Source organism: Polyodon spathula, chromosome 15 (assembly GCF_017654505.1).
Source record: "Polyodon spathula isolate WHYD16114869_AA chromosome 15, ASM1765450v1, whole genome shotgun sequence".
Classification (NCBI taxonomy): domain Eukaryota; kingdom Metazoa; phylum Chordata; class Actinopteri; order Acipenseriformes; family Polyodontidae; genus Polyodon; species Polyodon spathula.
The window spans coordinates 24,510,249-24,538,057 of NC_054548.1; the positions used below are offsets into that span (position 1 = coordinate 24,510,249).

General features: G+C 39.1%; 1 protein-coding gene across 1 annotated transcript; it reads left to right on the forward strand.

Moving 5' to 3' along the window:
- The first annotated feature begins 20,109 nt into the window (after positions 1 to 20,109).
- On the forward strand, positions 20,110 to 26,113 carry LOC121327566 (polycomb protein eed-like). Its single transcript, XM_041271657.1, has 12 exons — positions 20,110 to 20,245; positions 21,451 to 21,603; positions 21,860 to 21,952; positions 22,203 to 22,268; positions 22,506 to 22,631; positions 22,934 to 23,015; positions 23,174 to 23,265; positions 23,646 to 23,779; positions 24,211 to 24,316; positions 24,546 to 24,704; positions 25,115 to 25,188; positions 25,802 to 26,113. The coding sequence occupies exons 1-12, from the start codon at positions 20,144 to 20,146 to the stop codon at positions 25,926 to 25,928; spliced, it is 1,314 nt and encodes a 437-aa protein (XP_041127591.1). The 5' UTR covers positions 20,110 to 20,143; the 3' UTR covers positions 25,929 to 26,113.
- The last annotated feature ends 1,696 nt before the right edge of the window (positions 26,114 to 27,809 follow it).

Genomic DNA, 27,809 nt, shown 5'->3' on the forward strand with positions numbered 1-27,809 from the left:
CTGAATTCTGAAATGTCTTTTACAATTTAAAAAGTTTTTGAACTGAATTTCACAATTTCCTGTTTTTATATTTCAGTTTCTATAAACTTCCTCTTGTGTATAATCCAGCCCTCTATGTCACAATATTACATTCATTCGAAAACTATTACAAAGCTCAATGACGTACAGAGCCTGGAGTGGAATTCCAGAAGAATGTTTCTGTTGATGAAAGTGAAAAGTTCCATATTCCAGCAGCAACAAAGTGAGGTAACTCTTTACATCCAGTGTGTCTAATCACTGAGTATTTACATAGTAGTTACAGAGCAAATACATCTGTACTTACACATGCTTACAATGTATTATGCATAGTTACAATGTACTTAACATGCACATCTTTTTGAATGATATATGTAGGTGCACAATTGTACCAGAAATTCGTTAGGGTTAGGTTTGGAGTTAGGAATAGGGGGCTAAGGGTTATGGATAGGGTTCTGAGATGGACGGGCAACAAAATGTCCCTTTTGTGGTTGAGTTGGCGTGGAATGAGCCGTAAGAGAAACAGGCATTTCTACAATTGATATGCTCAACAAGTTGACTACATAAGCACATAACTGCAGTTTAGTAGAAATTTGACTAAAGGTGACCATAGATAACAAGGCTAGATGATGAAGTAAGCTTGACTTTAAATGATGTTACAGTGTCTCCAAAGAAGTTCAGCAAAACTGCACAAAGTCCAACCTGTATAAGTCTACTATAGTAACTGCCAAGTAATTTAGCAGTTTACCATACTGTCTCCATTAGCATGCTGTACATTTACCTATTTTTTGATAATGCTTTTGAACAAGATTTCATGCACCAAGCAAGTATTTCATTAATTTGTGTTTAACAGAACCAATTACTGAAACATGATGCAACAATAATAATAATATCTTTATATAATGCCTTTCATAGTGGACCACCATCACAAAGCACTTTACAGAGGTAGGCCTTGAACTGTGCATTGAAACATCTCATCCACAGGATGGAGCACAAGGAGGTTAAGTGACTTGCTCAGGGTCATACAGCGAGTCAGTCAGTGGCAGGGGAGGGATTTGAACCAGTGACCTTCTGGTTACAAGCCTGGGACTAGAACAACAGGACCACATTGCCTCCCAAAAAAAAGTTACTCAACACTGTTGAATGAAGATGGTTAACTTGTTTAACTACAATCAGGAACAGTACTGTACCAAAACGTTTTCTAATGCGATTTTCTATAATACACCACTTCCTTATTTTAGTAGTTACTTCTCATGGAGGAAGAGTTGTCAATTTTTCAGCAAAACTTGTAAAAGTTTTATTTTTAACATAATTTTCTATTTGTAGGTGTTCATTTCAACTTTTAAAAAATGTTAACATAATAACTCAATAACATTTGAATATCATTCTGAATGTAGGAATAGTATTTTTAGTTAAATATTAAAAACATCCACAGTTATTTTAATGCACCTTGTGTCATGATGCTAAAACCTAATTTCAAATCTCACATGTCTAGCTTTGAAAATAACACATTATTGTATTTTTATTTTAAACCATGAATATGGTGCTAACTTGGATAAAGAAACCTCTTGTGTCTGATAGCAGTGCTTTGAGATAGCGTTGCACTTGCTTGCTTATTCATACTAAAACATAATTTATGTTCCTAATGACGTCTAGGTCTTAAGTATAACTTTTCCCATTTTTGTTGCCAATTTTTATTTTACAATAACCTGTACATGCTGTAGGCATGGAGCCCAGGAGGAGACATGAGAAAAAATATACCTTCTGCACACTGAAATAGTAAGACATGCGCACGAGATATATATCTGATGAGATAGTAAGACATGCACATGAGATATCTATCTGATGAGATAGTAAGACATGTGCACGAGATATATATTTTTGCTCAATAAGTTTCTTTTAGCATTACTACATATATTTTATAGCTATGGACTACATTTGTTTTGAAGGACTCTAATGGTGGACTGTGAATCCAAAATGCTTCCCACAAAGTTGACCGTCTCCTGGAAATGCTAGTTAGAGGAAGTCCATGGCAGGATGTGTCTGTACTTCTGACTGGGCTGTAAAGAATCAACTGGTCCAAAGTGATCAATTGTGCTCCACGTGAGACTGTGTGGTCCAGTGGTTAAAGAAAAGGGCTTGGAACCAGGAGGTCCGTGGTTAAAATCATTGTGCAACCCTGAGCAAGTCACTTAACCTCCCTGTGCTCCGTCTTTTGGGTGAAACTTTCTTGTAAGTGACTCAGCAGCTGATGCATAGTTCACACACCCTAGTCTCTGTAAGTCGTCTTGGATAAAGGAGTCTGCTAAATAAACAAATAATAATAAAAAATATGATCTCTACTGAATTCTGTTATTGGCCTACGTGATAGATATCACATATCGTTTCTATCTGTGATGTCAGATTTAACTGGTGCTGTTCACAAGTATTACAGTTTGAAGGCATTAAATCATTTATATTGACCTTGACACCAGAGATAAAATTAACAATAGCCATGATAAGATAAATAACTATTATGGAATATGTAATTTTAACCAACCTGCTGATTGGTTCAATTCAATCATGTGGTCAGCAAAGGAGCTATTGGATTAGGAAGCTTATTGATTTCCTGAATGGCAGGAGAATGTGGCATATAGAAATTTAGAGAAGTGCTGCTTCTGAAGTGTATACCAACATTTCTTCATGTACTGCACATTTGACACCTATGTACAGTAATTATTGGAAGTTCAATTGATTTAACAGTCGTCAGCAGTCAATGTGACATGAGAGCCCAATTACCCTGCTGTACATCTTATATAAACTCCTGTTCAACAAGTTTGGTATTCCCCTCAGTTTCAGGAACTGGAAAGCCTTTACACAACCTGTTGTACGCTTTGCTAAATATAAATAAACTGGCAATGAAGGAAAATCCAAGCAGGTTTGTCAGGAACTCTATAAGCATATTGCTTGTTGCTATTTTCTGGCATGGCCAACAATCACTCACGATGAGGTTATTATGGAGAATAAATATCCCAGTCAAGATAAAGGCAAGGTAAGCTAGTAAAGTCACTTTTTAGGTCTAAGACAGCAGTCACATGAGGTGCAAGTGCTCTTGAGAATTATAGCTTGATTACTATATAACTGCAACTTGAACTATCACAAACTTTCAATATGTAATAAGGGTTTTCTCTATCAGTAACCCTTCAACAAAACTTCAATATATAATAAGGCTTTTATTTATCAGTAAGCCTTCAAGCTGAAGCTCTTTCAGCTGTCTTGTTTGCATGGAAATACAATTCAGCATGGAAATACAATGCATGGAAATACAATTCATGGAAATGCATGGACATGCATGGAAATACAATTCAGAGGCAATGGTTTTACTGTTCAGTAATATTGTTGATGCATGTCATGGTCATTTGCAGCCTGGCAGGGGATGTATGTTACTGACATACTTGTTTATCAAGTGTGATGAACCTCAATCACCATAACAACAAACAGAAGGGAAGGCCTGTGTTGGTAGATATATCAGGGAAAAATCAGGAGACAGTGGGAAAATAAAGCAATTAAAGCAATCTACGTCAGACAAGTTCTCAGAAGTCTTGGGTACTTCAAGGCTACAATCGTTTTCAAGAAACAAGGTGATTAAAAAACACTCCAGACACAGCTAACCTAAGATCAATCTAATGCCAAATGCAAATGGAAATTCTATATTTAGATCAAAATTGTATTTCAAAATTGTATTTTTGGAATAAAAAACAATACCACTTACTCATCTGAATAATTGATCTTCAGGCTATAGATCCTAAATTAGTCAACATTGTCCAAACATTGTGTGTTAAAAACGGCAGATATAAAAGGGCAAACTTGTCAAACTGATACCAAAAATAAAAAATAAAACATTGTCCAGGTTGACCATGATCTACTGAAAAAAATCAATAAATCATCTTCTTCAATGCAAAATAGCAAAGGACAAGAATTCAGAAGGTTGTTTGACAGGCCCAAGTAATGAATCTGAAACAAAATGAATACAAAAAATACACAAACATTGTTTAAAAAGAAGACTCACAAAGTGCTCAAGGTGTACCATGTTTATTTAAGAACATAAGAACATAAGAAAGGTTACAAATGAGAGGAGGCCATTTGGCATCTTCTTGAAGGATCCCAGGGTGTCAGCTTCAACAACATTACTGGGGAGTTGGTTCCAGACTCCCACAATTTTCTGTGCAAAAAAGTGGCTCCTATTTTCTGTTCTGAATGCCCCTTTATATAATCTCCATTTGTGACCCCTGGTCCTTGTTTCTTTTTTCAAGTCAAAAAAGTCCTCGGGAGCGACATTGTCAATACCTTTTAGAATTTTGAACCTGTGGCTGGTCGTAAGTAACAAACTAACCCTTTGGACGAACCCATAAATTTAGCTACTTCAAACAAGTTCATTGCAGTTCATTGAGCTTCAGTGATGGAACACAGTCAGTTGTTCTTGAAACAGTTCTAAAACATGCCCCAGGCACTGCACACACACACACACACACACACACACACACACACACACACACACACACACACACACACACACACACACACACACACACACATTTGTTTAACAGACCAGATTCCTAGATAATTGTAACTAACACTTAACAGACCAGATAGATAATGCTACAGGTATTCTGGTTACATTAAATACTTCTGTGATATAAGGAAGAACTATATACCCACCATTTCAAAAACACATATGCAAGTGGGGCTCCCCAGTGGAGCATCCGGTAAAGGTACTCTGCGTGGAGTGCAGGATATGCCCTATAGCCTGTAGGTTGCCGGTTAAAGTCCAGGCTATTCCACTGCTGACCGTGGGCAGGAGCTTCCAGGGAGCGGCGCACAATTGGCCGAGCGACGCCTGGGTGGGGGATGGCTTAGGTCGGCCAGGGTGTCCTCGGCTTACCGCGCACCAGCGACCCCTGTGGACTGGCCAGGCGTCTGTGAGCCTGCCTGTATGTTGCCTAGAGCTACTTGGTCCTCTGACACTGCAGCTGTGAGGTGGCTGCATGGCAGGCCTGCAGAGTGAAAAGAAGTGGACGGCTGACGGCACACGTTTTGGAGGACGCGTGTGTCTGTCTTCGTCACTCCCGAGTCAGCATGGGGGTGGCAGCAGTGGACCGGTTTGAAATAAAAATAATTGGCCATTTCAAATTAGGGAGAAAATCAGAAAAATAATTGGTGATTCCAAATTTAAAAAAATTAAAAATGAATAAAATACCAAAAAAAAAACATATATGCAAAACTCTAAATTTGTCATACCAAAAGACAGACGGTCAGACAAACTGAGCCCTGAGATTATGACACATTATGTTTCCTATACACAAAACTATTCACATTTTCTCAAATCATATTTTGACTGATTTATTCAAGTTTGCCATTTATAAAAATACTGTGAAATGCAACGTACTTTCTATACCTCAGAGGCATGGTCATGTATTCTAAAAGAAAAAAAAGTGAAGATGACAGTGAGCAAGTTTCCTTTAGCAATGTTCTTGCAGGTGCGGTTTAACGACATCATTCTCAACGGATAATGGAGCAGAACAACGAAGTTAAGAAACAAACATTGAAGCGTATCTATTTATACAAACTTCATTCATGGTCTCAACCTTTTTAAAACTTAACTGGAGCTTGAAAATGTCAGATTTATGAACCTCTTGAAAACAGAACCCATTATATTCTAAGATGGCTTAACTCTAGCTCAGTTTCATTATATACGATTAAGTTCCCTAGTTATAAATGTGAGCTGTTCAAACTAATTTGACATGCTATAGCCCAATTCAATGTTAGACATGTAGCTGCCTTGGGTGTTAATTTATCAAAACTGCAGTGGATCCTAAAACTCCTAAAATAGAAAAGCTGCCACACCCTTACCTGTGCACTGTAATAGAGATGTGATCCAACATGTCAAGCTAGAAAAAATGATAATAATAACAAATACAAGCCTGTACAGATACCAGCAATCGTCCTCCAAAACAGACCTGTATGATGCTGTCTTTTATATCTCTTGCCGTCCTAAAATACATGTTTGGAACAGTGGTAACATAACCACTTTATAAATGCATAATTCTGTGCTCAATTTCTCTTTCTTTTTTTATCTGATGTTTTTTTTTTTCAGTAAATAAAACAATTACTATGGGATTTAGCCTACAAAGTAGTTATATTACCACTGCATCAGCATCACTGCTTTACAGAATGGGCAGAATACTGCTTGTGAGTGGGAGATCTTTGTTGGAGACTTAATGGATTTACAAAAAAATGTATTTAAGAAATACAAGCAACACTCTATTATATGGAATTGTTACCCGCCTCACATAAGTGAGTGCTATTTTAAGAGAGCGGTGAAGGAGTGGGAAGAGTGCAGAGGTAAGTGGCCGTTAAGGGCACTGTCTTGTCCCGTTGGTGAGATGAGATGAGGTTAAAAGCATGTGAACCAGGCTCTTTTGCATTGGGGTTTAGGCGCTCGCAATATGGGGGGTTGCCAGTTTGCGTCCAGCCTCCACACTGTTACACACGTGCCCAACGAGTCTTGTTTTTGGGTGCGGCATTGACAGCAACGTTATGTTGTACACTAAACAATTGGGTCGCCATACTTTTCTTTGGTTACTCAATAATGAATGCTATTTGCTGCGATGATTATGTTGTTTTTTTAAGGTTAATGGAGCAGTAACACCCTGCTGTAGGCAGTTTGTTTGTTTATTTGGAGTCTTCAAGATTGCTAAAGAGGGATGGCCTAGTTCCCTCCTCTTTTTACACCCACACAAGTTGTGATTGTTCCACCATGTTTTCGTATTACATCTTGCCATCAACTTTGAACATTCATTAGGTAAAAGTTGTATGAAGGCTATCAATCATAATGGGCTGGTGCTCTGAATCAGAAAGTGGCCAAACCAAAAAAGTCAAGACAAGCATGCCACTGTGTCTACAGTGACGAATAAACAACGATCTGGCTACCTGCCAAGAACAGCAGCAAAATTATTCTGAAAGCGAAGGCCAAGCCCAGCACTGAGGATCAGCAGCTTCTGAAAACAAGCTGACAAAATAACATTTACCAGAGCTTACATCCTCTTTCCCAGTATTCAGATGACATCAATGTTTCTGTCTCATAACTTGCTGCTGCTGTTTATGTCTGATTGATTTTGTACTCATATGATCTGTGTGACTAGTGAAAAGTTGCACTGCCAAAGTTAGATTGAACTTCTAGACATAGGATATGCCCCAAGCAAATGAATGCACTAGCAAAATGGCAAACACTCATGTTAACAACAGCTAGACCTTAAAATGAATAAACACTCATGTATACAGCACCCCTGAGAAGAGGCATTGACTGTCGACACAGTATATGAAAATAACACAGACTGTTGGATGTGAAGTTGATACACTGTTTCCAACATTATATTGTGTGTTAGTTAATGTATAACCGCAGGGTAAACAATCACGGAAGCAACATTACCTTTCCAGTTTTACTGTTTTGCCCAAATACCTCTGAATTAGATCAGTGGTAACTTTATACAATATATTATTATATACTTGAACCTTTATATACTATACATATATAAATATAAGTGATAAAAAATGATATTTCTATGGCATTTATGTCAAAGGCACTGATTTCAATCCCTTTTGGCTTAATAAAATATTGAGATGTACCAAAAACTAAAACTTGTGACTGTTATAAAACTCTTCATTCATACAGAGCCCTGCTCTTAATAATGGGCACAGCACCCCTGAAGGATTTGAAATGCTGTACGCACTTGATCACCACCATCTTAAGCAAGTAACATATGTTCTTTGAGCTAAAACTCCTAAATCTGCCATATTAAGACATACCCTTATAAAAGTTTACCATAGCATTCTTGTAGTTTTCCCATGGGTATGTGCTTTACAATACCTTGCTGTGCTTTTCAATGCTTATCAATGCTTTACCATGCGTTCACTGTGCTTTACTACACGTTGCTATGCTTTTACTAAAGTTCACTTTTATATGGGCATATCCAGCATCTTTTAAGGATTTAGTGATATTGACTTGATATAGGAACAATGAACTGTTCCCTGCCACACTGTTTAACCCATATCAGTGTGACATTCACCTTTCACCATGCTTTCTTCTTGCTTTGATGGTGTTCACAAAAACGCCTGTGTCTAATTTGTTTATTGAATTCATTGCAGATTGGTGGCTATTTTATTATTGCATGAACAGAAAGCATTCATTAGTTTTTCAGTTAACATCACTTCTATTCAGCAAACTGAAAACATGTACAGTGCTGAGCATACATAACACTTCTGTTTTTAGAAGCACCTTATCAAATGTATGACTACGTTGATTTTGTACCAAAGTCGTGGTTAATGATTTTCAAAAAAATATGCTTTGGGTTATACATTAACTACCTTTGAGAGCATTTGCCTTCTGGTGTTTACATCTGATCTGACTGATCTGACTATATCTCTCTGAAGCAAAGCAAACATCTGTAGAATAAAGGCAAATGGCAGTTTCCAGTAATTTGCTATTTGGGGGATATGGCACTCAAAGGAGTTTTCAATAGAGGTGGGCAAAGGCAGCTTTTCTAGAGCAGCTCTAAAAAATGTAACCACTTAAATAACTCCCAGGCTCTTTACCACAGAAATCCCACATGGTGTCCTGATTCTACAGCCACGTGCAATCAGACTCTCCTGAAGTGCTGTATATCAAAGGCGCTCCATGTGGAGTGCAGGATATGTCCTATAGCCTGGGGATCGCAGGTTCGAGTCCAGGCTATGTCCAGGCGAAATCCAAATCCACGGCTCATCGCGCATCAGCGACCCCTGTAGCCGATAGGGCGCCTGTGGGTCTGCAGTGGAGCCTCCAGATCTGGGTTGTACTCCGGCACTATACGTCTCGTAGCCTCGCTGTGGATCCACAGTGCAATAATTGACAGATTGGCAGGAGCATGTTTCAGAGGATGCATGCTCCAGCCTCCATTCCTCAAGATGGCAGGTGGGGGGGGGGGGCAGGTTGCGAGCGGTGAGCCGAGGATACAAATAATAATTGGGCACACCAAATCGGGGTAAAAAAATTGGAGATGACTACATTTTTTTTAAAAAGAAAAAACAAACAAACCACAATACAAAGTTTGTATAGCTTGTCACACATACAACTGCCATAATCACACTTATTTAAATAACAGTACACATATAATACAAAGCAGCAATTTTAAAGTTACATTAAGTTTTTAGTCTTGACTTGAAAACTGTAATGGTCCCAAAGCTTCCCTGATAAATGAAGGCAAAGCATTCCTTAATTTAGAAGCTCTACAAGAAAAAGCCCCACCTCCTGTGTTGCTTTTGTTGACCCTAGGAATAACCAGCAGCCGTGCATCATGTGATCTCAGAGTGCGGTTTGGAAGATACGGGGTCAGTAACTCCTGGAAATAACTAGGTGCTAATCCATTCAGGGCCTATTCTGCGCAGGTGTAGCCAATGTAAAGATACCAAAACAGGGGTAATATGTTCTCTTTTCCTGATTTTAGTCAGAATTATAGCAGCGGTATTCTGAACAAGCTGCAAGAGGGATACCACACGTTTTGGGACACCAGAAAAAAGTGCATTACAATAATCAATTCTAGATTAAACAACGGCATGTACTAAGGCCATTGCACACTGGATCTGATAATGCATCCAAATTTGACGTGTATCTATACAGAAAAAAAAAAAATGATCATGCACATTCCCTATTGCATGAGTCAAAACAAGTTCGATTTGATCCGATTTGACATGAGTAAAAAATGACATGTAATCCCACATTAGCTCATTTAATCCCACATTTCTTTTTAGTTGGTACTGTGATCCATTAGCATAACCTCTGTTTTATATGAATTCAACATCAAAACATTATGTGACATCCGATGCTTGATGTCTTTAAGGCAAGTAGCTAATAACACCTCATCACGCTTCCACGATTCTTACTGGTCAGGTGACTGACAAGGCATAATAATGGGCAGGCTGGCTTGATGTTAATCCAGGACAGAGGGCAGAATAGGGAATCCAGACACAGATTGAGGGTACAAGCACAGAGCATATTTATTTTAGTAGTAAAATGCTTCAGATTCAAATGCTTCAAATGCTCTATTCTGTAACATCAATTAATCAATCAATCTTTATTTTATATAGCGCCTTTCATAGTGGACCACCATCACAAAGCACTTTAACATACATGTCACAGAGTCAGATACTTGTATTATTTAACCCGTCAGTTAACCCACACTACTCCGGATACATCTGAGACACATCTACCCAGCTCTCCAGCCTCCTCACAGTTGAGGAATATCCCACAGAGTACCCCAAGGAAGTGGTGCAAATGAACTATAGATATTACTTAAAGGTACAGTGACCAATAGGTAAAAGATCGTTACAAAGGCTAGGCGTAGATTAGAGCAAAGGATCTTGATCTTCAGTGGGTTGCAGCAGTGAGGCTACATTCCAATTTCAAATTGGGAGTGGTAGGGAGGGGGGTTGAAATTGCAAAAAAAATGAAGATGGTGTTTTTTGTTCCATCTAGGGTGAAAACTTATGTCCTCTTTTTTTTTTTTTTTTTTTTACTGTAAAACTCAGGCAGACGTATCGTTTAAGACATGCCTGTCGTACTGCCCCAGGATCTGGGGAGACCCAAGGGTAGCCGTATTGATGTCATGAGCCTTTTCTTCTTTAAATAGATTCTATAGTTCTCTACTTCCTATAAACACATGCACACTTCTCCATTCTGTGTTGATTCCCAGCACCAGCAGTGACTCTTTCTGCTGTACAGCGGGATATTCTAAGAACCACACTCCACATAGCTGCACTATTTTAAGTTCAATTGTATTAAAATCCATTGCTGCTTACTGAAATTAACTTTAGTCAGGGGATCCTGTTTTTATGTCATTATTTAATTGTCAAATAATGTTACTACTTCCTTTTAGCTCTTTTCAAGGGCAGACATACTGTATTGTTCAATCAAATATAAATCCCCCTCAGTCCCAGTCTCCATTTCAATGGATTGGGGTATTTTATTTATAAAACATACATCACATATATACATACATATACACACACACACACACACACACACACACACACACACATATATATATATATATATATATATATATATATATATATATATATATATATATATATATACATATATATAGGGGGGGGGGGGGGGGGGGGGGGGGGGATTAGAACACTTAAGTATAGGCAACATACATTCTAGACCCCATCACCAAACAGAGTAACCCTGCCAACAATCACAGGTGTGACCATTCCCTAATTGAGTAATTGCCACACCTGATAGGTTTAACCCCATCCCTGCCAAACTTACAATTATGCCACTATTTTTATTTATGTCACCCGCCTGGCGTGGTGAATGTGATTCTCCCATAGCTGAATTGCTTTGTGTGTAAGCCTCTATTTTTTCCTATTACTGCCCTTGCATGCCGCAGATCCTTGAGCCTGTCCTCCACTCTGGTATATATGTTATGCGCTGCCAAGTTGTGTGACTGCACGCGGTCCAGAACTAGGTTATCACCGCTCCCCTGATTGCCTACCGCAGCCACTCAAGCCTGTATATCCACCCCGGTGTATGCCGGGTTGTGTTGACTACACGCAGTTAAGGCTAGGCGCATCTTGGTGCTTTGGCACCCTTGGTGCTTAGCACCACAGCATGTTAATAACACCTGAACTTGGTGCCCCAATTCTTCGGTGCACCAGTACTATAATCTACCTCACTTGGTGTCCTCTGTGCCGTACGCGGCGTTGGGAGCCCCTGCCCAGACAGCAGGCTCAGTCGATAACGCTGGCCCCGAAGCTGACCCCGTCTGCACTGGTGGTTGCCCCGGATGTTACAGAACCGGATGTCAGCATTGCTGAGGAGGACCATGATGCGATTTCGATTGCGGCCTCATGGGAAGGTAGCTCCTTTCTTCAGAAGCAGCCCCTGCCTCCCCTGAGCATTCCTTTGGACCAGCAGTGAAGGAATTGCCGAGTTAAGTACTTACCGACAATACAAGGCGTCTCGACACATTCCCTTATGATGCCAGCCTAGCTATCGGACAACAGAGTAACTGCCATTCGCAACACTCTGGCCCTGTTCAACAAGGGTTCACAGTATAATTGGTGTTGTGTTAAACTATTGGCTCTGATGGTCGCAGCTTCATCACCCACCCAACTAGAGTTGCTCCACATGCGCCTGATCCAAGTGTGGCTCAGTGCTTCTCGGCTGCACCCAAAGCGCGACAGACACTGTCGGCTGACCATGTCTTGCTTATGCTGGGAAGCTTTACACTAGTGGAGGAAAGCCTCTCACCTGAGCGAAGGCGCAAGGATGGGAGTGATACACAACCGTCAATTGGTGATGACAGATGCATCTAACTCTGGTTGGGGGGCGGTCTGGGCAGGCAGCGGAGTTCGCGGACCCTGGTCAGATCGCTGGACATCTCTGCACACACAGTAAATGTGTGGGAGATGAGAGCAGCCCAGTGCGTTTTGTACGCTTTCAGCCGATAAGGAGAGGAGAGACAAGGCGACAGTTCTCCTCGTGGCCCCTAAATGGCCGAGGTGATATATGTGAGTGTGTGTGGTGTATCTTCTGGACCTCTGCAACTTGGCAGCCCTCCCTAAGGAGAATACTCGTTGTGCCCCTGCCTAGTGCCCATCTGACAGGAGTAGAAGTGTGGGCTTGAAGCTAATGCCTGTACATTTCACACGGGTTGACAGCTAAAATGCATTTTTACAGGTTCAGAGGAACATCTCGAAAACAGCAATCCCTCCAAACAGCATAGATACATACTGCTTAGTTCAAGTATTACAATTAAGAATTCCTTGAACTACTTCTAATTATTCCTCTGTCCAAAAGCACAATGGTCACAATGAGAAGTTTCAAGTATTGGCCTCTTTTCACAAAGCTTTAACTTGAGTTTAAAAATTATTTGTTTTTATTAATAAAATAAAGCTTGATGTTCTGAACTCTTGGGGTGATGTCAAAAGCACCGGCAAAAGCCTGGAACAGTTTCATGAATATAAAATTATTATTTCAATAACTTATGTGTGAAAGCTTAGTGAATATGGCCCATTGTTACAATTAAATGTAGGGCTGGGGTGCTGGAGTTGGGGATTCTCAGAACTACAAAAACTGCATAGGGTCTGCTCAGCTAAAAGTGTTTGGTGCCCCCTTCTGGCTATACTGAAATAGTACAGCCTTTTGCAATACATAATTAGGGGAATTCCACAGCTACAATACAAAACCAAATTCCTTTTACAACATGTCCCTTTGACTCAGTGTGTTCCAGAAAGAGCATGACATTTTATGGTTTGTATAAATAATGGCTTTTATTTTGGAATGGTATAGAATTAATGTATTTTCGTATATACAGCATACCAGCTTTAACATTTAACTGTACAGAACAACTAAACATGAGTTGTTCAATTTGAACCACATCACCTCAAATAAATCTGTAAACCAGCAACACACCAAAAAAAGTGCCCTTGGCACAGCCCTGACCTTCCCATATAAAAAATAATATAGCATGACAGTGAAAAGACAGTGAAAGACAGGGAAATCGATAAAACACACTGTCCTTATATGATTTTAAAAAATTAAAAAATACAAAAATATAAATATGGACTGGACAGGAGAGCAATATTAGAAAATTATTGCCCCTAGGAAAGATTACTGTTCTCGACAGGGGGCTATAATGCCTGAAGCCTGGAGGTAACAATAGTCTTCCTGAGGGGCATTTCATTTTCCACTATGAGCTGAGTCTGCAGTACATATGTAATATGAGTCAGTCAAAATAATAAGAGAGGAAAGGTTGGATAGTAAATATTACTATGACTACTGTAAAAAAACATAAATATTTGCAAGCCTTTTATTGCGCATTTTTCATGTATGAAAAGCGTAAACAGCTTTGTCTCGAATATCTTAGTGTTGTACATATAATGAAGTAATATACTTGTACTACCAGTGCAACAAATCGCCAGCATTTCTGGAGCAAAATAGGTTTTATGGGTGTGATTCACCAAATGTTTTGGTCACAATTAGTTATGGCTTCAGAGTATTTTGTTTAAATATAGTTGATACAGCACAAGTAAATAACTAAATAACATAAACAGAAAATATTTTTGAAGTTCACACCGCCAGTTTTTTTTCTTTCTTTTATAGTATGTTTTGTAATTAATTTTCTGTTAAGTCACAGAATGGCCGTTCAGCAGTTTTTTCATTCAGCCATTTTACCTTGTTGTTAGGAGTGGAGGTGGAGGGCATTCCTTTGAGAAGGGGCAGGACTGACAGTGATGTGAACCAATCACATGTCAGAGGGAGACTAATGCCCGTTGATGTACAAAAAAAAAAAAAAAAAAAAAAAAAAAAAAAAAAAAAAAAAGAAAAAAAAAAAAGGACTACTGACAGTCTCCTATACGAGGCAACTAATGTATGACAGTAGGTGTGTATAGTCTGACGTGTCACCCTAGTCTCATTCCCGCCTATACTTTTTTGTAAACTACTTACTACACTGGAAAAATATTCGACATTGTTAATGTACACAGCTGTAACAATTACTATTGTTTTGAGATTCAGCTTTTATAGGGAGCTTTCCTAAATCCCTTGTTTAGTAAGATACAGGGTATTAATGCCTGTGACAGAGTAACCGTCTGCCCTGTGAGTGCGTGCATTCATTGCTGAGTGACAGGCCGGAGATCGAGACGGAAGTGGAAGTCGATACGCCCCCCGCAGGTGAACAGGATTTATTTACATATCAAATTAATACACTGGACAGCTCACATGACACTACCAGCAATGGCAGCGCACGGAGCACATACAACACAATGTACGTAAACTTTGTTAGGATCTACAATAGCTAAACTAATCTTATCTGTTCAATAATTAACTAACGTTGCTGAAAAGATTGATCATGTAGGATAAACGGTTAGAGCAGATACATGACTGATTACTGTATATATTCAACTTATGCAACATGTAGCAGGTATTACCAGAAACATGTGATATTAAAGGACAAGAAGAATAGAACTTATAAATATGAATAAGTATTCATACCTTCATTGAGACATGCGTTTGGTTCACTACTACTGAAGTTAATGCTGAGTCGGGTGACTCTGAAGCTACAGCTACAGTACTCTAACAGAGTATTCTGTGTAAAACCTTCTGCCAAGAAAATATATATATATATATATATATATATATATATATATATATAATACTGAATCAGAGCATTATGATACTTAGGCGGTGTATAGTGGGCTTTTTGTTTTTGTAAATAAGTAATATGATACTATTTTAAGGAAACAGAATAACATTGTCAACAGATCTGTTTTTCATATTTAGGTTTTTGCTTCCTTCTTCCTTATCCAGTTGGCATTGTGAGCTTAGTGTTCCACACCCAGCATTTTCTAGTGCTTGAGACCTGGCTGGCACTGCAGCTCCCATTCCTCTGTTCTCACATGTACCTGTGTTGTTACCAGGAAAGACTGTTGTAAGATATTGTATAAGTCTACAGTCTACATTCTTTTGTGCCGCATTGGCAATGTAAACTATCTTGGGGCATCAAAGACAGGCAAAAGTTTTACATATTATTATGAGAGATATTGAGAACTAGTGGCAGGTGTGTATTAAATAAAGCATTTAACCCTGCACATGCTGGAATTAGTTGCAGTGGGTGTGGTATCCCTATATTTTTATAGTTTTTACAGACAAGCTTTTGAGAGTGCTCATCTGTATCAGGAGAAGCTGCATCTCCTCACTGAAGAGACAGAAACCTCAATGTGTTTTGTTTATTGTTTGTCAGCAAACAATTCAAATGTGCAAAAGCTCTGACCGGCATCTTTTAGTTGTGTGATTCCTGTTTGCTTGTTGAACAGTAGGCTACCCTATAACTATTAGACTGCATCAAAATAATGTAAAAGACCTGTCTGAACCTACAAGTTTTTCTTTCATAGCTTGTATTAGAGTTTTACTTTGTCCTTTGACCTATGTGTAGGTAGTCTTGCACGGATAGATGCACTCTGACTAGTCACTGAAGCACTGGCTTTGAGAACAATACCCAAAAACTGTTTTGCAAACCAGAATTTTGTGAAACAGAAAGTACACAGACTGAAAACAGAAAAAAAGAAAAATAGTTGTGATTCAAAGCAAGCTTTGAGTCCTGCTAAAGATCGCTAATTAGAGTTAAGAAACGCAAATTACAGCACCCCCAATACACAATCTTAGTTAAACTTTGGACTATAAAGTTGCCTCATGCACCAAACCCCACCATACCTAGCAATATTGTACACTTCACCGATTTCATATATAGAGTGGTATTCATTGTGAGTGTGTCCGGTAATAAAAAGTCAGATAACAGGGTGTAAATCCCCTTTGCTTCTGCTTTTTTTTTTTTTACACACTGGTTGGAACCGCAAATGCATTTCCGAGTACATGAAAAGGCGTAAAACATTTACACATCTGCATTCTGTTTCTAAGGAAATGTCACAGGATTGCGTGAACTGTCAAAACAAGTTTTTCATGTCTTCCTGTGAGATCTCAGTGTGCTGGGTGTGACTGATCCCCCTGCCCCCCGCTGATCTCTCTCTTACTACAAAGAGCAAGGTTTTTACTAATAGTTATGGTAAAAATGATTTGCTAATGCAATATCAGAAACTTTGTACAGGGGATATGATTATATATTGTACCACTCCCTCGCTACATGTACAGGTAGACCAACATAAAAGTACACCGTGCTTTTTCAAGCACATACTATGCACTTACCATGTTGAGTTTTTTACCATACATTTCCTTTACTGTTCTTTATACCTGCTAGCTTGTGCTTTACCACGATAACATTACCTTAAACACACACACACATATATGTCAGGTCTACTGCTCTGACTTGTTTGTAATTTGTGGGAGGGGAGCACTGGCTCGCGCTCAAACCTGTCCAAATATACATTTATTTATATACCAGGGGTGTAGCTAGGAATAGATTTTTGCTTAGGCAAAAAACACATATTTGTCAAAACTCCCCCCTCCAAAAAAAACTTCATATCGTGTTCATGAAGTCTGGAGACTATTAATGTAAACGGCAAAGCAATATGAGTCGCTAACTCTTTTTACCCAGTGACCCACCTTGGATGATGTTTGAAATTTCATGACACATATTGTTTTTAAACAAATCTCCCAGCAAAAACAACACCAACCTAAAATTACTCTATTCACGCTGTTAGAAACATGTGATATTAAAGGACAAGAAGAATAGAACTTATAAATATGAATAAGTATTCATACCTTCATTGAGACATGCGTTTGGTTCACTACTACTGAAGTTAATGCTGAGTCGGGTGACTCTGAAGCTACAGCTGGAACTGGTAAGACTAGTGCTGCAAATGTTGGGTCTGGTGTTGACACTGCTGGGACTGGTTTAGTTTGCCAATCCTCCTATGGCCTGATCTATCGAAACGCTGTAACTCTTCCTCCTGGGACATGTCTCTGTGGACATATACTGTATTGGTTTGATAACTAAACAAATACACTTAGCATATATAATCATAAACACAGACAATGTTGCTTTAAATTTACGTAAATATACTGCTTCTGGTGTACAGAGGTCAAGATTGAACGAGGCGCCCTGTCACACTCATGCTGGAACGTAGCTGCAGTTTACTTCAGTATCCAGTGCGTTGCTACCACTGAACAAGCTGTTTAAAGATGCTGAAAACAATTAAATCCTATCTGCACTCTACAAGGAGTTATTAGCCAGTTTTGTAAGTTGATGATGTCATCCAACGTGGCCGCCATGTTTTTTATTGTAGCAGCTTCCCTTGACCAAATCTTAAAGACAACCATACTAGGATCATGTGTGCCAGTTTTTGGTTGAATCGGACTAGCGATTTGGGAGAAGATCTTTGTAGTTTGTGATTATGATGTCTGTACCATGCGATTTTGACGTCATGCAGCATGGCCACCATACCACACAACCTATTAGCTTCTTATGAACACCAGTAAGTCTTGGACTATCCCTCAACAAGTTTACCAACTTTCAGCACTCTCCGCAGAAAAACAATATTTACATAAGAAATAAAATCATTTAACATTCTTACCCAGAGTTGGCTTCTGAAAGAAATGCGTTAGAGATGGTAGAGTATGTACGGTATTAAACCGCCCATTAAATAATATACGGGACTACCCGCTGCTCCAGGGGCTGGTTGCACTAACGACAACAAAAATGGGGATCGGATCCATCCATTCATAAACAGATGCTGGGTCCAATTCTGGAGCTACAAGCGACGTAACTAGAGAAACTGACCAATGCGAACGAAAGCGAACATGTCAGTTTGGCGCGAAGATTTAATAACCTGGCTGTCAAATTTATATACACAATAATGTTACAAAGAAATGGCAAATAAAAAATAATAACAATATGAAAACATGCCGATTTATATGCCACTCTTAAAAACGTAATAGCAGAGGAAAGCACAGCCAGCGCTGTAAGGCTAGAAAATCAGACGATGTAGGCTGTTGAAAAGAAAAATTGTAAACACAGCGCAGTTGTGCAGGGTTTATAGCTTAATTCACAGAAGCAGGGTTTCTGATTCCAGGGGAGTCGCAAGCCGGCTTCCAGCAATAAAATTGCAGGGGAACTCCAGAAAACTTGAGAGAGCTGTTTCACACAGTCTTGATCACAACAACTGGACGGACTGGGGTCTCTAGCCAGGACTATGTACAGTCAAGCGACTGGGGTAGCGCATAGCCTGCAGCAAAGTGGAGCACTGTCTACAGGCTGAGGGCATCGAGGCACCGAGTGCACTATGCGCACCGAAATACTCGACATCTGCCTACTAAGCACCGAGCAAATCGAGTACCGTAGCCCTATGTGCACAGTGTACCGTGCAGCAAAGTGCAATAGCGATGTAGCAGTGAGCACCAAGCATCATGTGCACCATGCGTACCGAGCACCGTGCGCATCGAGTACCCAGAGCACCATGTGCACAGCATACAAACACTCTGCTGTTTGTTTACAACGCCCGACTCACCATCTACTCTACAGTGGGATGAAGCAACAGAGTCTGGTGGAGGAATACATGGCTGGATGGCTGTAGTAACAACTGCTCTGTAGCTATCCACAGCACGACCCTGAACAGGGCTGACAAGAGACGGGATGCGCAGCCAACCACAGCAGCTAGTTTTCATTAACTTTTACTGCCATCTAGTGGTGATTTTATACTAGCGTATGGTGGCTGTATGGTGGCAAAACAACAGTTACTACACAAAATTGAACATGTGGTTTTATATTCACATTTTAAATCTGCATTGTATTTTCTTTTTTAGAAAACGTTAACTTTTTGTGAAAAAAGTCTAGCCAGGAACCATTCACTTCCTTCCACAGCTCATCATTTACTATTACTTACTGCCATCTAGTGGTGAGTTTATGCTAGCGTATGGTGGCAGCCACACATACAGACAGGTTATATATTTTAAGTTAAAATAAATCTGGATCATTTCCATTCCAGCCAGACCAAATTGCCAGATGTCTCCTATAACTGTCATCCTGACAGTCGAACCTGTTTAGGGTTGTGAGTTTATTATACAATCCATAACTATTAGCAATCACAAGGTGTCTATGTATAAGCCTCTCCATAAACTGCTTTGACGCAGGGTTCAAAATTTGATTGTCTTATTTCTACATTAAACAGTTTAATATGCATCTATTCTTATGTACTGACAACACATACGAAAATGAAATAAATCAAGGATAAACAAATTATGTACATCGTGTTTATAAAACATGCGAGGCAAAACAGTTGATATTTTTCATTAAATAGTATTTTTATCTTTTTTGACAAATAACAATAACTAATTGGTCTATTGTTGATATGGATTAATAATATTAAAACAAGGGCAGTAGAAAAAATGGTATAAAATAGGTTTGTGTAGTGAAAGAGGTTATTGACGCGTTACTGTTTTCGTGTTGAATTCGTGTAATTTGCGACAATTCGTTTTGCTGTACGAGAGTGTGGCATTGGTTTTACGGCAGCTCCAGGTACATTCTAAAACACATGATTTGCGACAGTGTGGCCACGATGGGAAATTGGAGGACGAGGAAGATGATGGAAGATGTCTGAGAGCCGATCCGCGGCGGGAAACGAGATGCCGGCGAAAAAGCAGAAACTTAGCAGCGACGAGAACAGTAACCCCGATCTTTCAGGGGACGAAAACGTAAGGCTGGGGTTTGTGCTGTGTGTCGGGATGGTTTATTGGGTGCGGTGAAGCGGTGGTGTTGAAAGGCTGGCAGTACTGACATTGTTACATTTCAGCTCCCCAAAAGAAAGTTGAGAGAGAAGGTGGGAGACTGTGCTAATAAACAGGCCTTGGTGTTGCCACGGTAGCGCGTTAGTTGCGATCTTGCCGGTACCGGGACCGAACCGGCAAGTGTTTTTTTTTTTTTTTGTTTTGTTTTGTTTGTTTTTGTTTTTTGTAATTTTATTTACTTCCAGAAAGTTATGTTGTGATATCACACTTTTATACAAAAAATCTCAAAAGAAACTAAATTGCGTCTTCTGTAAAAAAAAAAAAAAAAAAAAAAAAAGGATTGTACCTTACCCACCGTAACAATTAATGTCTGTACAGTGGAATAACAGCAGAAAGTTGAACAAAAGTTTTCTATTATAGGAGTCTGTGTTCCAGTGGATAAAGAAACGGGCTTGTAACCAACATGTCCCTGGTTCAAATCCCGGCTCAGCCACTGACTCATTGTGTGACCCTGAGCAAGTCACTTAACCTCCTGGTGATCCGTCTTTCAGTTGAGACGTTGTTGTAAGTGACTCTGCAGCTGATGCATAGTTCACACACCCTAGTCTTGTATCTTGTAAAGCTCTTTGTGATGGTGGTCCACTATGAAAGGCGCTATATAAAAAAGATTATTATTATGTAAAATATTAATGTTATATATTACTATTAATATGCAGAAGCCTTACTAATTATTAATTATATTGATCACGTTTGAGTCAAAGAAAAGTGGTGATTGTCTCGTTGTTCGGTATTGAGCCCATGTTTTTATAATCGGTCAGTCAATACTTTTATGTAGCGTCTTTCATACAAAACTTATATGAAATCACTGTACAGGACAAAACGGAAACTGGTTTACATCCCTTCAAGTTCCTCCTTTGCATGGTGTTTTTGTAATACTAGTAACACATTCTTAAATAATATATTCAGAGATTGTATAATGTACAGAACCTAGAAGTGGAATTACTTAAGTAAATCAAACATTTGTGAGTCTAAACTAAATTAATTGTCATTGATTGACACTTAATACAGAATCAAGTAGTTTTACACATAGTATTTTTTTAAACGGGTAATGGAATTCTAACAGGATGCATTGTTATTGAGTAAATCTTGAATGTATCGCTCTCTGCACTCAGGATGATGCGGTCAGTATAGAGAGCGGGACCAACACTGAGCGCCCAGACACCCCCACCAACACCCCCAACGTCCCTGGAAGGAAGAGCTGGGGAAAGGGCAAGTGGAAGTCAAAGAAATGTAAATACTCCTTCAAGTGCGTCAACAGTCTCAAAGTAAGTTTTCCTAGGCAATTTAAAGCTGACAAATGTAATATATTATGTACCAGGTAGAAATAACAATTGGCTTCAAAACAGGGCTCTATAATGGCTGCTCAGCAAAGCTTTGCTTTTTAGTACAATACATTGAATCCTAATTGCCAGTTTGTATCTTGTGAAGTATTTGGACCAAGACAACCTAATGAAAAAAAAAGCTGGCATGCATAATATGTGTGCTGGTGTTTTGTGTTGATTTTATTTTGTTTGTTTACAGGAGGACCATGGGCAGCCTCTGTTTGGTGTGCAGTTCAACTGGCACAGTAAGGAAGGGGACCCACTGGTTTTTGCCACGGTGGGAAGTAATAGGGTAGGTTGCCTGTAAAGCCAATGTTTTGCTAAAGCGAAACCATGGACTTTTATTGGGCTTCCTTCACATAATAAAATACTACCTTGAATCTCCTTTTTTTATTATATAAAGTGAGAGTCAGTTATTTGAGAATGGGGCAGAGTAAAGGCTTTCACAGTACCAACAATGCTCTGATTGGTACCACTTAATTTCAGGACATGGTTTAAAAACACCAGCTGATGGCAATAGATAAGGGTTGTTTGTTTTCCAGGTTACATTATACGAGTGCCATTCTCAGGGCGAGATCCGCTTACTGCAGTCGTATGTTGATGCTGATGTATCCTTTGTGTCGTGTGTACAGGAGCTAGCACAACCAATAATTAAGTCATGAAACATAGCTAACCTTTTTAGTCAGGTAATGCAGGAATGAACTTGTAGTGTTATAGCACAAAAAAGAAAGAGCTTCACCTCTAAGCTTACACTAATCACAAACTCCTACTGCTGCCAGTATGTGTTGCTGACTCATGAGTGTTGGCTGATGAATATTCCTCCTTGACGTGGGGGTGCTGTACAGACAGATGAGAATTTCTACACCTGCGCCTGGACCTTTGACACCAGCACCAGCCACCCACTTCTGGCTGTGGCAGGATCTCGGGGCATCATTCGCATCATTAACCACATCTCCATGCAGTGCATTAAGGTGCGCAATTCTGTGTTTGCTCTGCTGCTTTTTGAAATGAAGTAGTATTGGTGTTTCTAATGTAGTGCACCCTATTGAAGCAGTCTAACATCATATAGCAGGCCACAATGATGTTGCACGCTGCAGAACCAGTCGAGTGTTAATGTTGGAAGAATTGAAGTTGTTTTTATATTACTCCTTGATTGGCTATTTTTAATGATTCATTTTTGTGTTGCTGTATTTTTTATCTGAAATCGGTATACAATTACAAAATAATAAGAATAATTTAAATGGGCATGTTTAACTGTCTAACATTTTTACAGCATTATGTAGGACACGGAAATGCAATCAACGAGCTGAAATTTCACCCTCGAGATCCAAACCTCCTGCTATCTGTAAGCAAAGGTAAAATATGTTTTTGTGCACTGAATTCTATGCCTGTGTCTTCTGTTGGCAATACAAACTGAAATTGAATATAGTTTTTTTTTTTTTTAAAGTACAAGGAGGGAGGATCTTAAAGAGTTGCATCAGGTCTGACCCTAATGAATTTGTTCTACCCGCAGATCATGCCGTGAGGCTGTGGAATATTCAGACTGACACTTTAGTTGCAATATTTGGAGGCGTGGAGGGGCATCGAGATGAGGTCCTCAGTGCAGTAAGTACCAGACCTTCTCTGCCCGTTTCTGTTATTCTCATAGGAAATTAGCTACATCTAAGTGTATACCGTGCATTTAGACAGAGTTGCTTACTCTGTATTGTAAGAAGTTTTAAAATAAATTCAAGGGTCAACTGAATTGGCTATGTACATGTACAGTGGGTTGCTAGGATTGAACAGCCTTCAGCTTGTATGTGTGTTATATATCTATACTGTTTAAAACATGTATGCCAATATATTTCAAAGTAGGCCTACATTATTTCAGTTGTATTCCAATTGTATTCCAGTCTTTGAAAATGAAGACATCTAACATGAGTGTGTGCTATAAACTATTTTGCTTAGAAAGTGTGTGATTGTGAAGATGTCTCTTTTGTCTGTAGGACTTTGATCTCCTCGGCGAGAAGATCATGTCTTGTGGCATGGACCACTCCCTCAAACTGTGGAGAATCAACTCTGAGAGGATGCAGAAAGCAATTAAGGGTTCATATGAATATAACCCCAGTAAAACCAACAGGTAATCCTAATCATGCTCAGAGGATAAAGTTTCAGTATAGGTGAGCAACAGGTCTGTCTTATACAACACTGTGGTTCGGGGTAGATTTGTAGTGTATGCCTTATAGGACACTCAGTGGACCAGTAGTTTTGGTCTTGACACCTTTATCCAAGGTGATTTTTACAAGTGGTACAGGGTTACAATGTAAGGTCAATATTTAAATACAGAATAGTTTGTAGGGTGAAAGTCTAGGAACCTAACCTACAGACTACTTGTGCACACAATCTATGGCTATGGTCGTATGTCAAACTGCAGACCCTTTGTGGCAGTTACAGACAAAACATCTTATTAAAGAATTGTAGAATTCTTTACTTTTCTGGGATGTATGGGGCACCTCTAGCATTTCTTCCTGACCTGTCATCAAATAACAATGAATTTGTCTCTTTGAACAGGCCATTTGTTTCCCAGAAGATCCATTTTCCCGATTTCTCTACAAGAGACATCCACAGAAACTATGTTGACTGTGTACGGTGGCTGGGAGATTTAATACTTTCTAAGGTACAGGTTTTTTGTATGATTAAAAAATGTTATTCAAATGTCAATCATTAATGGAAAATATGTTTTTTATTAAGACTTAGAATTGCAGTACTTTTAAAAGGGGTATCCAATAAAAGAATGACACAAAATGTGCTCTGAGATACTGAACAATCTCATCTTAACGGTTAACACTGTTGTGGTGCTGTGAGGAGGTTTAGCAGTGTTAATCCTATCCCATGCCTTTTCACAGTCTTGTGAAAACGCCATAGTGTGCTGGAAACCAGGGAAGATGGAAGACGACATAGATCGGATCAAACCCAACGAGTCCAACGTGACAATCCTGGGCAGGTTCGACTACAGTCAGTGTGATATCTGGTACATGCGCTTCTCCATGGACTTCTGGCAGAAGGTAAAGAATACTGAGCTTTCAGACATTTAAATGTGAGAATGCCTCACAGTGCAGGAATGGATCAAACTGCTCTGCAATGGGCATCTTATTTCCATTTCTGCACTGTGAGGTATTCTTTTGCTATGAGTTTATTAAAACACCTGTTACCTATACACGGTGGCTAATCAAGCTCATAGTAAAACCTGGAATGGGTGAAACTGCTATGCAATAGGAATTTATTTATATTTATGCAGTGCTGGACATAACATTTTTTATTATAAAGCTAGATCTGTCTTAAAGGAAATGATTTATGGTAGAGAGATGAAATTCTAAATACTTTTCAATATAATAGTCTTATAGCTTGGTGATTGCATTATGTATAACATGTACAAGTACTGGACTGATGGTACGTTTCTTGCCTTTACTGGCAGATGCTGGCCTTGGGCAATCAAGCTGGGAAACTGTATGTTTGGGACTTGGAAGTGGAGGACCCTCATAAAGCAAAGTAAGGAGCTTGCATTTAGTACTGAGCTTCTCAAGCAGAAACTGACAGTTTGCAGAATTCTGTGGTGGTGATTCGGGCCAGTGTCCCATGAAGGCAAGGTGGGGGACCATCCACTTTGTTTCACATGTGACCTTTTGATCTAAAATCATTCAAAAGCCATGACAAACTAGTGACTTCGCCTGCTGTGCCACTTAGACCCAGCACTTGTATTTTGAGAAACCTTCATTAGCACAATTTATCAAGCTAATGTGAATATAGGTCATTGTGACAATCATGATTTGTGGCCTGTTTTGATGAAACTTCATGTGGAAATGCGTTACAAAAAGTTGTTCCACATACTGTGCATAATGTTTAAGAAATATTTTTGGTGAAACTGCACTGGCTTCTGTAAAAGGCTACTATCCCACATGTTGGCGTAGGACACCTATATTTTCATGGCACAGACCATGGCAATACACTGACAATCTTGGCGGGGAAAGTTATGTTAAATCATACCTTGTGTCCAGTTCTAGTCTTGGCTCCATGAAGGGAGGTAAGGGATACAAGGGTGTTAAATTGTATTGTTCTATTTCACAACCAAAAACCCTGCATCTGCGTTTCTTTTTTTTCAAAGGTGTACCACCTTGACCTATCCGAAATGCACCTCAGCCATCCGCCAGACCAGCTTCAGCCGCGACAGCAGCATCCTGATTGCTGTGTGTGACGACGCGTCCATCTGGCGCTGGGACCGGCTCCGGTGATTGGCTGCTAGTTGTGGTCACGCTTCTGATAGGTTACCGACAATGTATTTTAACAACTTGGACCCCTTGTTAGCTGTCTGTTTTAGAAAGCATCAGATCAGTCACCGTTTTGTGGCCTTTTTGTCCTCGTCCTGTTTCATGCTTTTATTCTGTGTTGCTTAAAATAAAAATTTATTTTTCTAAGATTGAACTTTGTATTTACTGATGGCACCTTAAAAAAAAAAAAAAAGCCCCCCCCCCAACCATTTCCATAGCAGCTTGAAGCAGCTCACTGCCACAATAAGGACCTGCATTTGAAAATGTTTTACAGCCAGGTACTAACCCAGCTGTGGATATTAACTAATACTTCAACCACACACTACCTTCTGGTGTTCTGATTTAAATTTGACCTCTTATTTGCTGACAGGATGTGTAATCAAAACTATGTTGTATATCTCTATCTCTTTAAGACCAAATAATTGCTATGGTGGTAAACTAAGGTTTGTGATATTTATATTTAAATAGAGGCAATTTGAAGTTCCAAAGAGCAAGATGATAAAACAAATATTTAAACTGCAAAAAAGTTAACGGGCTTCATTTATTTATATGAAGTTAAATAATAGGGCCCTGTTCACGGTTTTAACTTGGGTATTAATGAAGTCCACAGTATAGGGTTACAGAAATACCAAGCTTTTGCATAGTAAAAACAGCTTGAAAAACTATTATTTAAATAACTTGAGCTAAAGCTGATAGGACAGTGCCCTCAGATTCTTACTGTAATAATGTTATTTTTTATGTACAGTGCATTCAGTTGGACAATGTTACTGTCTGAAAACCATCTGGTTTACTTTAGGTGTGCAGCTGAAGTACTTGAGCCTGAAGATAACTTTTATCCTGTGAGGGGGGACTGGACTGGCAAAATACTCAGGAAATGTATTTTCAATACAAAATACTCAGAAAACAATGTATTAAAATACAAATTACTTTGGAATCACTGTATTTTCAATTTATATATATATATATATATATATATATATATATATATATATATATATATATATATATATATATATATATATATATATATATATGTATATGTATAGCACACTTTTAACTAAATAACAATTTTCAACACCAGGACGTTTTAGTGGGGGATAGGGGAAGTAATTCTATAGCAAGCTAAAATCTTTGAATATTCAAACAGTATTTATTTAATGTCTAACATTAGTGTAGTTTTCAGTACACATTGATGTATTAGACTGATGTGTGGCACTGTATAGTTCTGTATCAGTTCTCCTTCAGCAAAAAAAGTTTCTTGAAGAGGTCATCCGACAGCCGATTTTTTGGGGGGCTGAAAATCAAGCCAGGAAAAGAGAACAGACACTCAACAGGAGCAGAGGAAGGAAGAATGGTATTAAAGCATATAAACAGCTTCCTTATGAAAGGGTATTGCTCTAAAGATGCCACATCCTTCCTTGGGTCTTCAAAAAAATTAAGGATCTCCAGCTAGACAAAGCTATGCACCAACTGTACACGCTGATGTGCTTAATAGCAACCATTGGAGCAACCTCAGCTGGTGCAGAAAGAAGTTTCTCCTACCTTAAAAGACTAGAGTTACACAAGGAACACAATAGGAAAAGAATGCCTCACAAACCTGGCAGTTCAGTTGAAAGGGGGATTTGTGAAAACCCTGGAAAATAACCCTTGTTGGTACGATTGAATCATTGACCATTTTTCAACGCAGAAAGAGGAGGGGAGACTTTATTGTCAAGGTAATCAACAACTTAACTATTATTCACGGGGTGCCTGCAAAGGCAGAAGGGAACGGAGATCTTGTGGGACTTGGACGACAGAGTGTTAGTGACAAAGTCGAACAGACAGGACTGGTCTCCTACTGCTTGG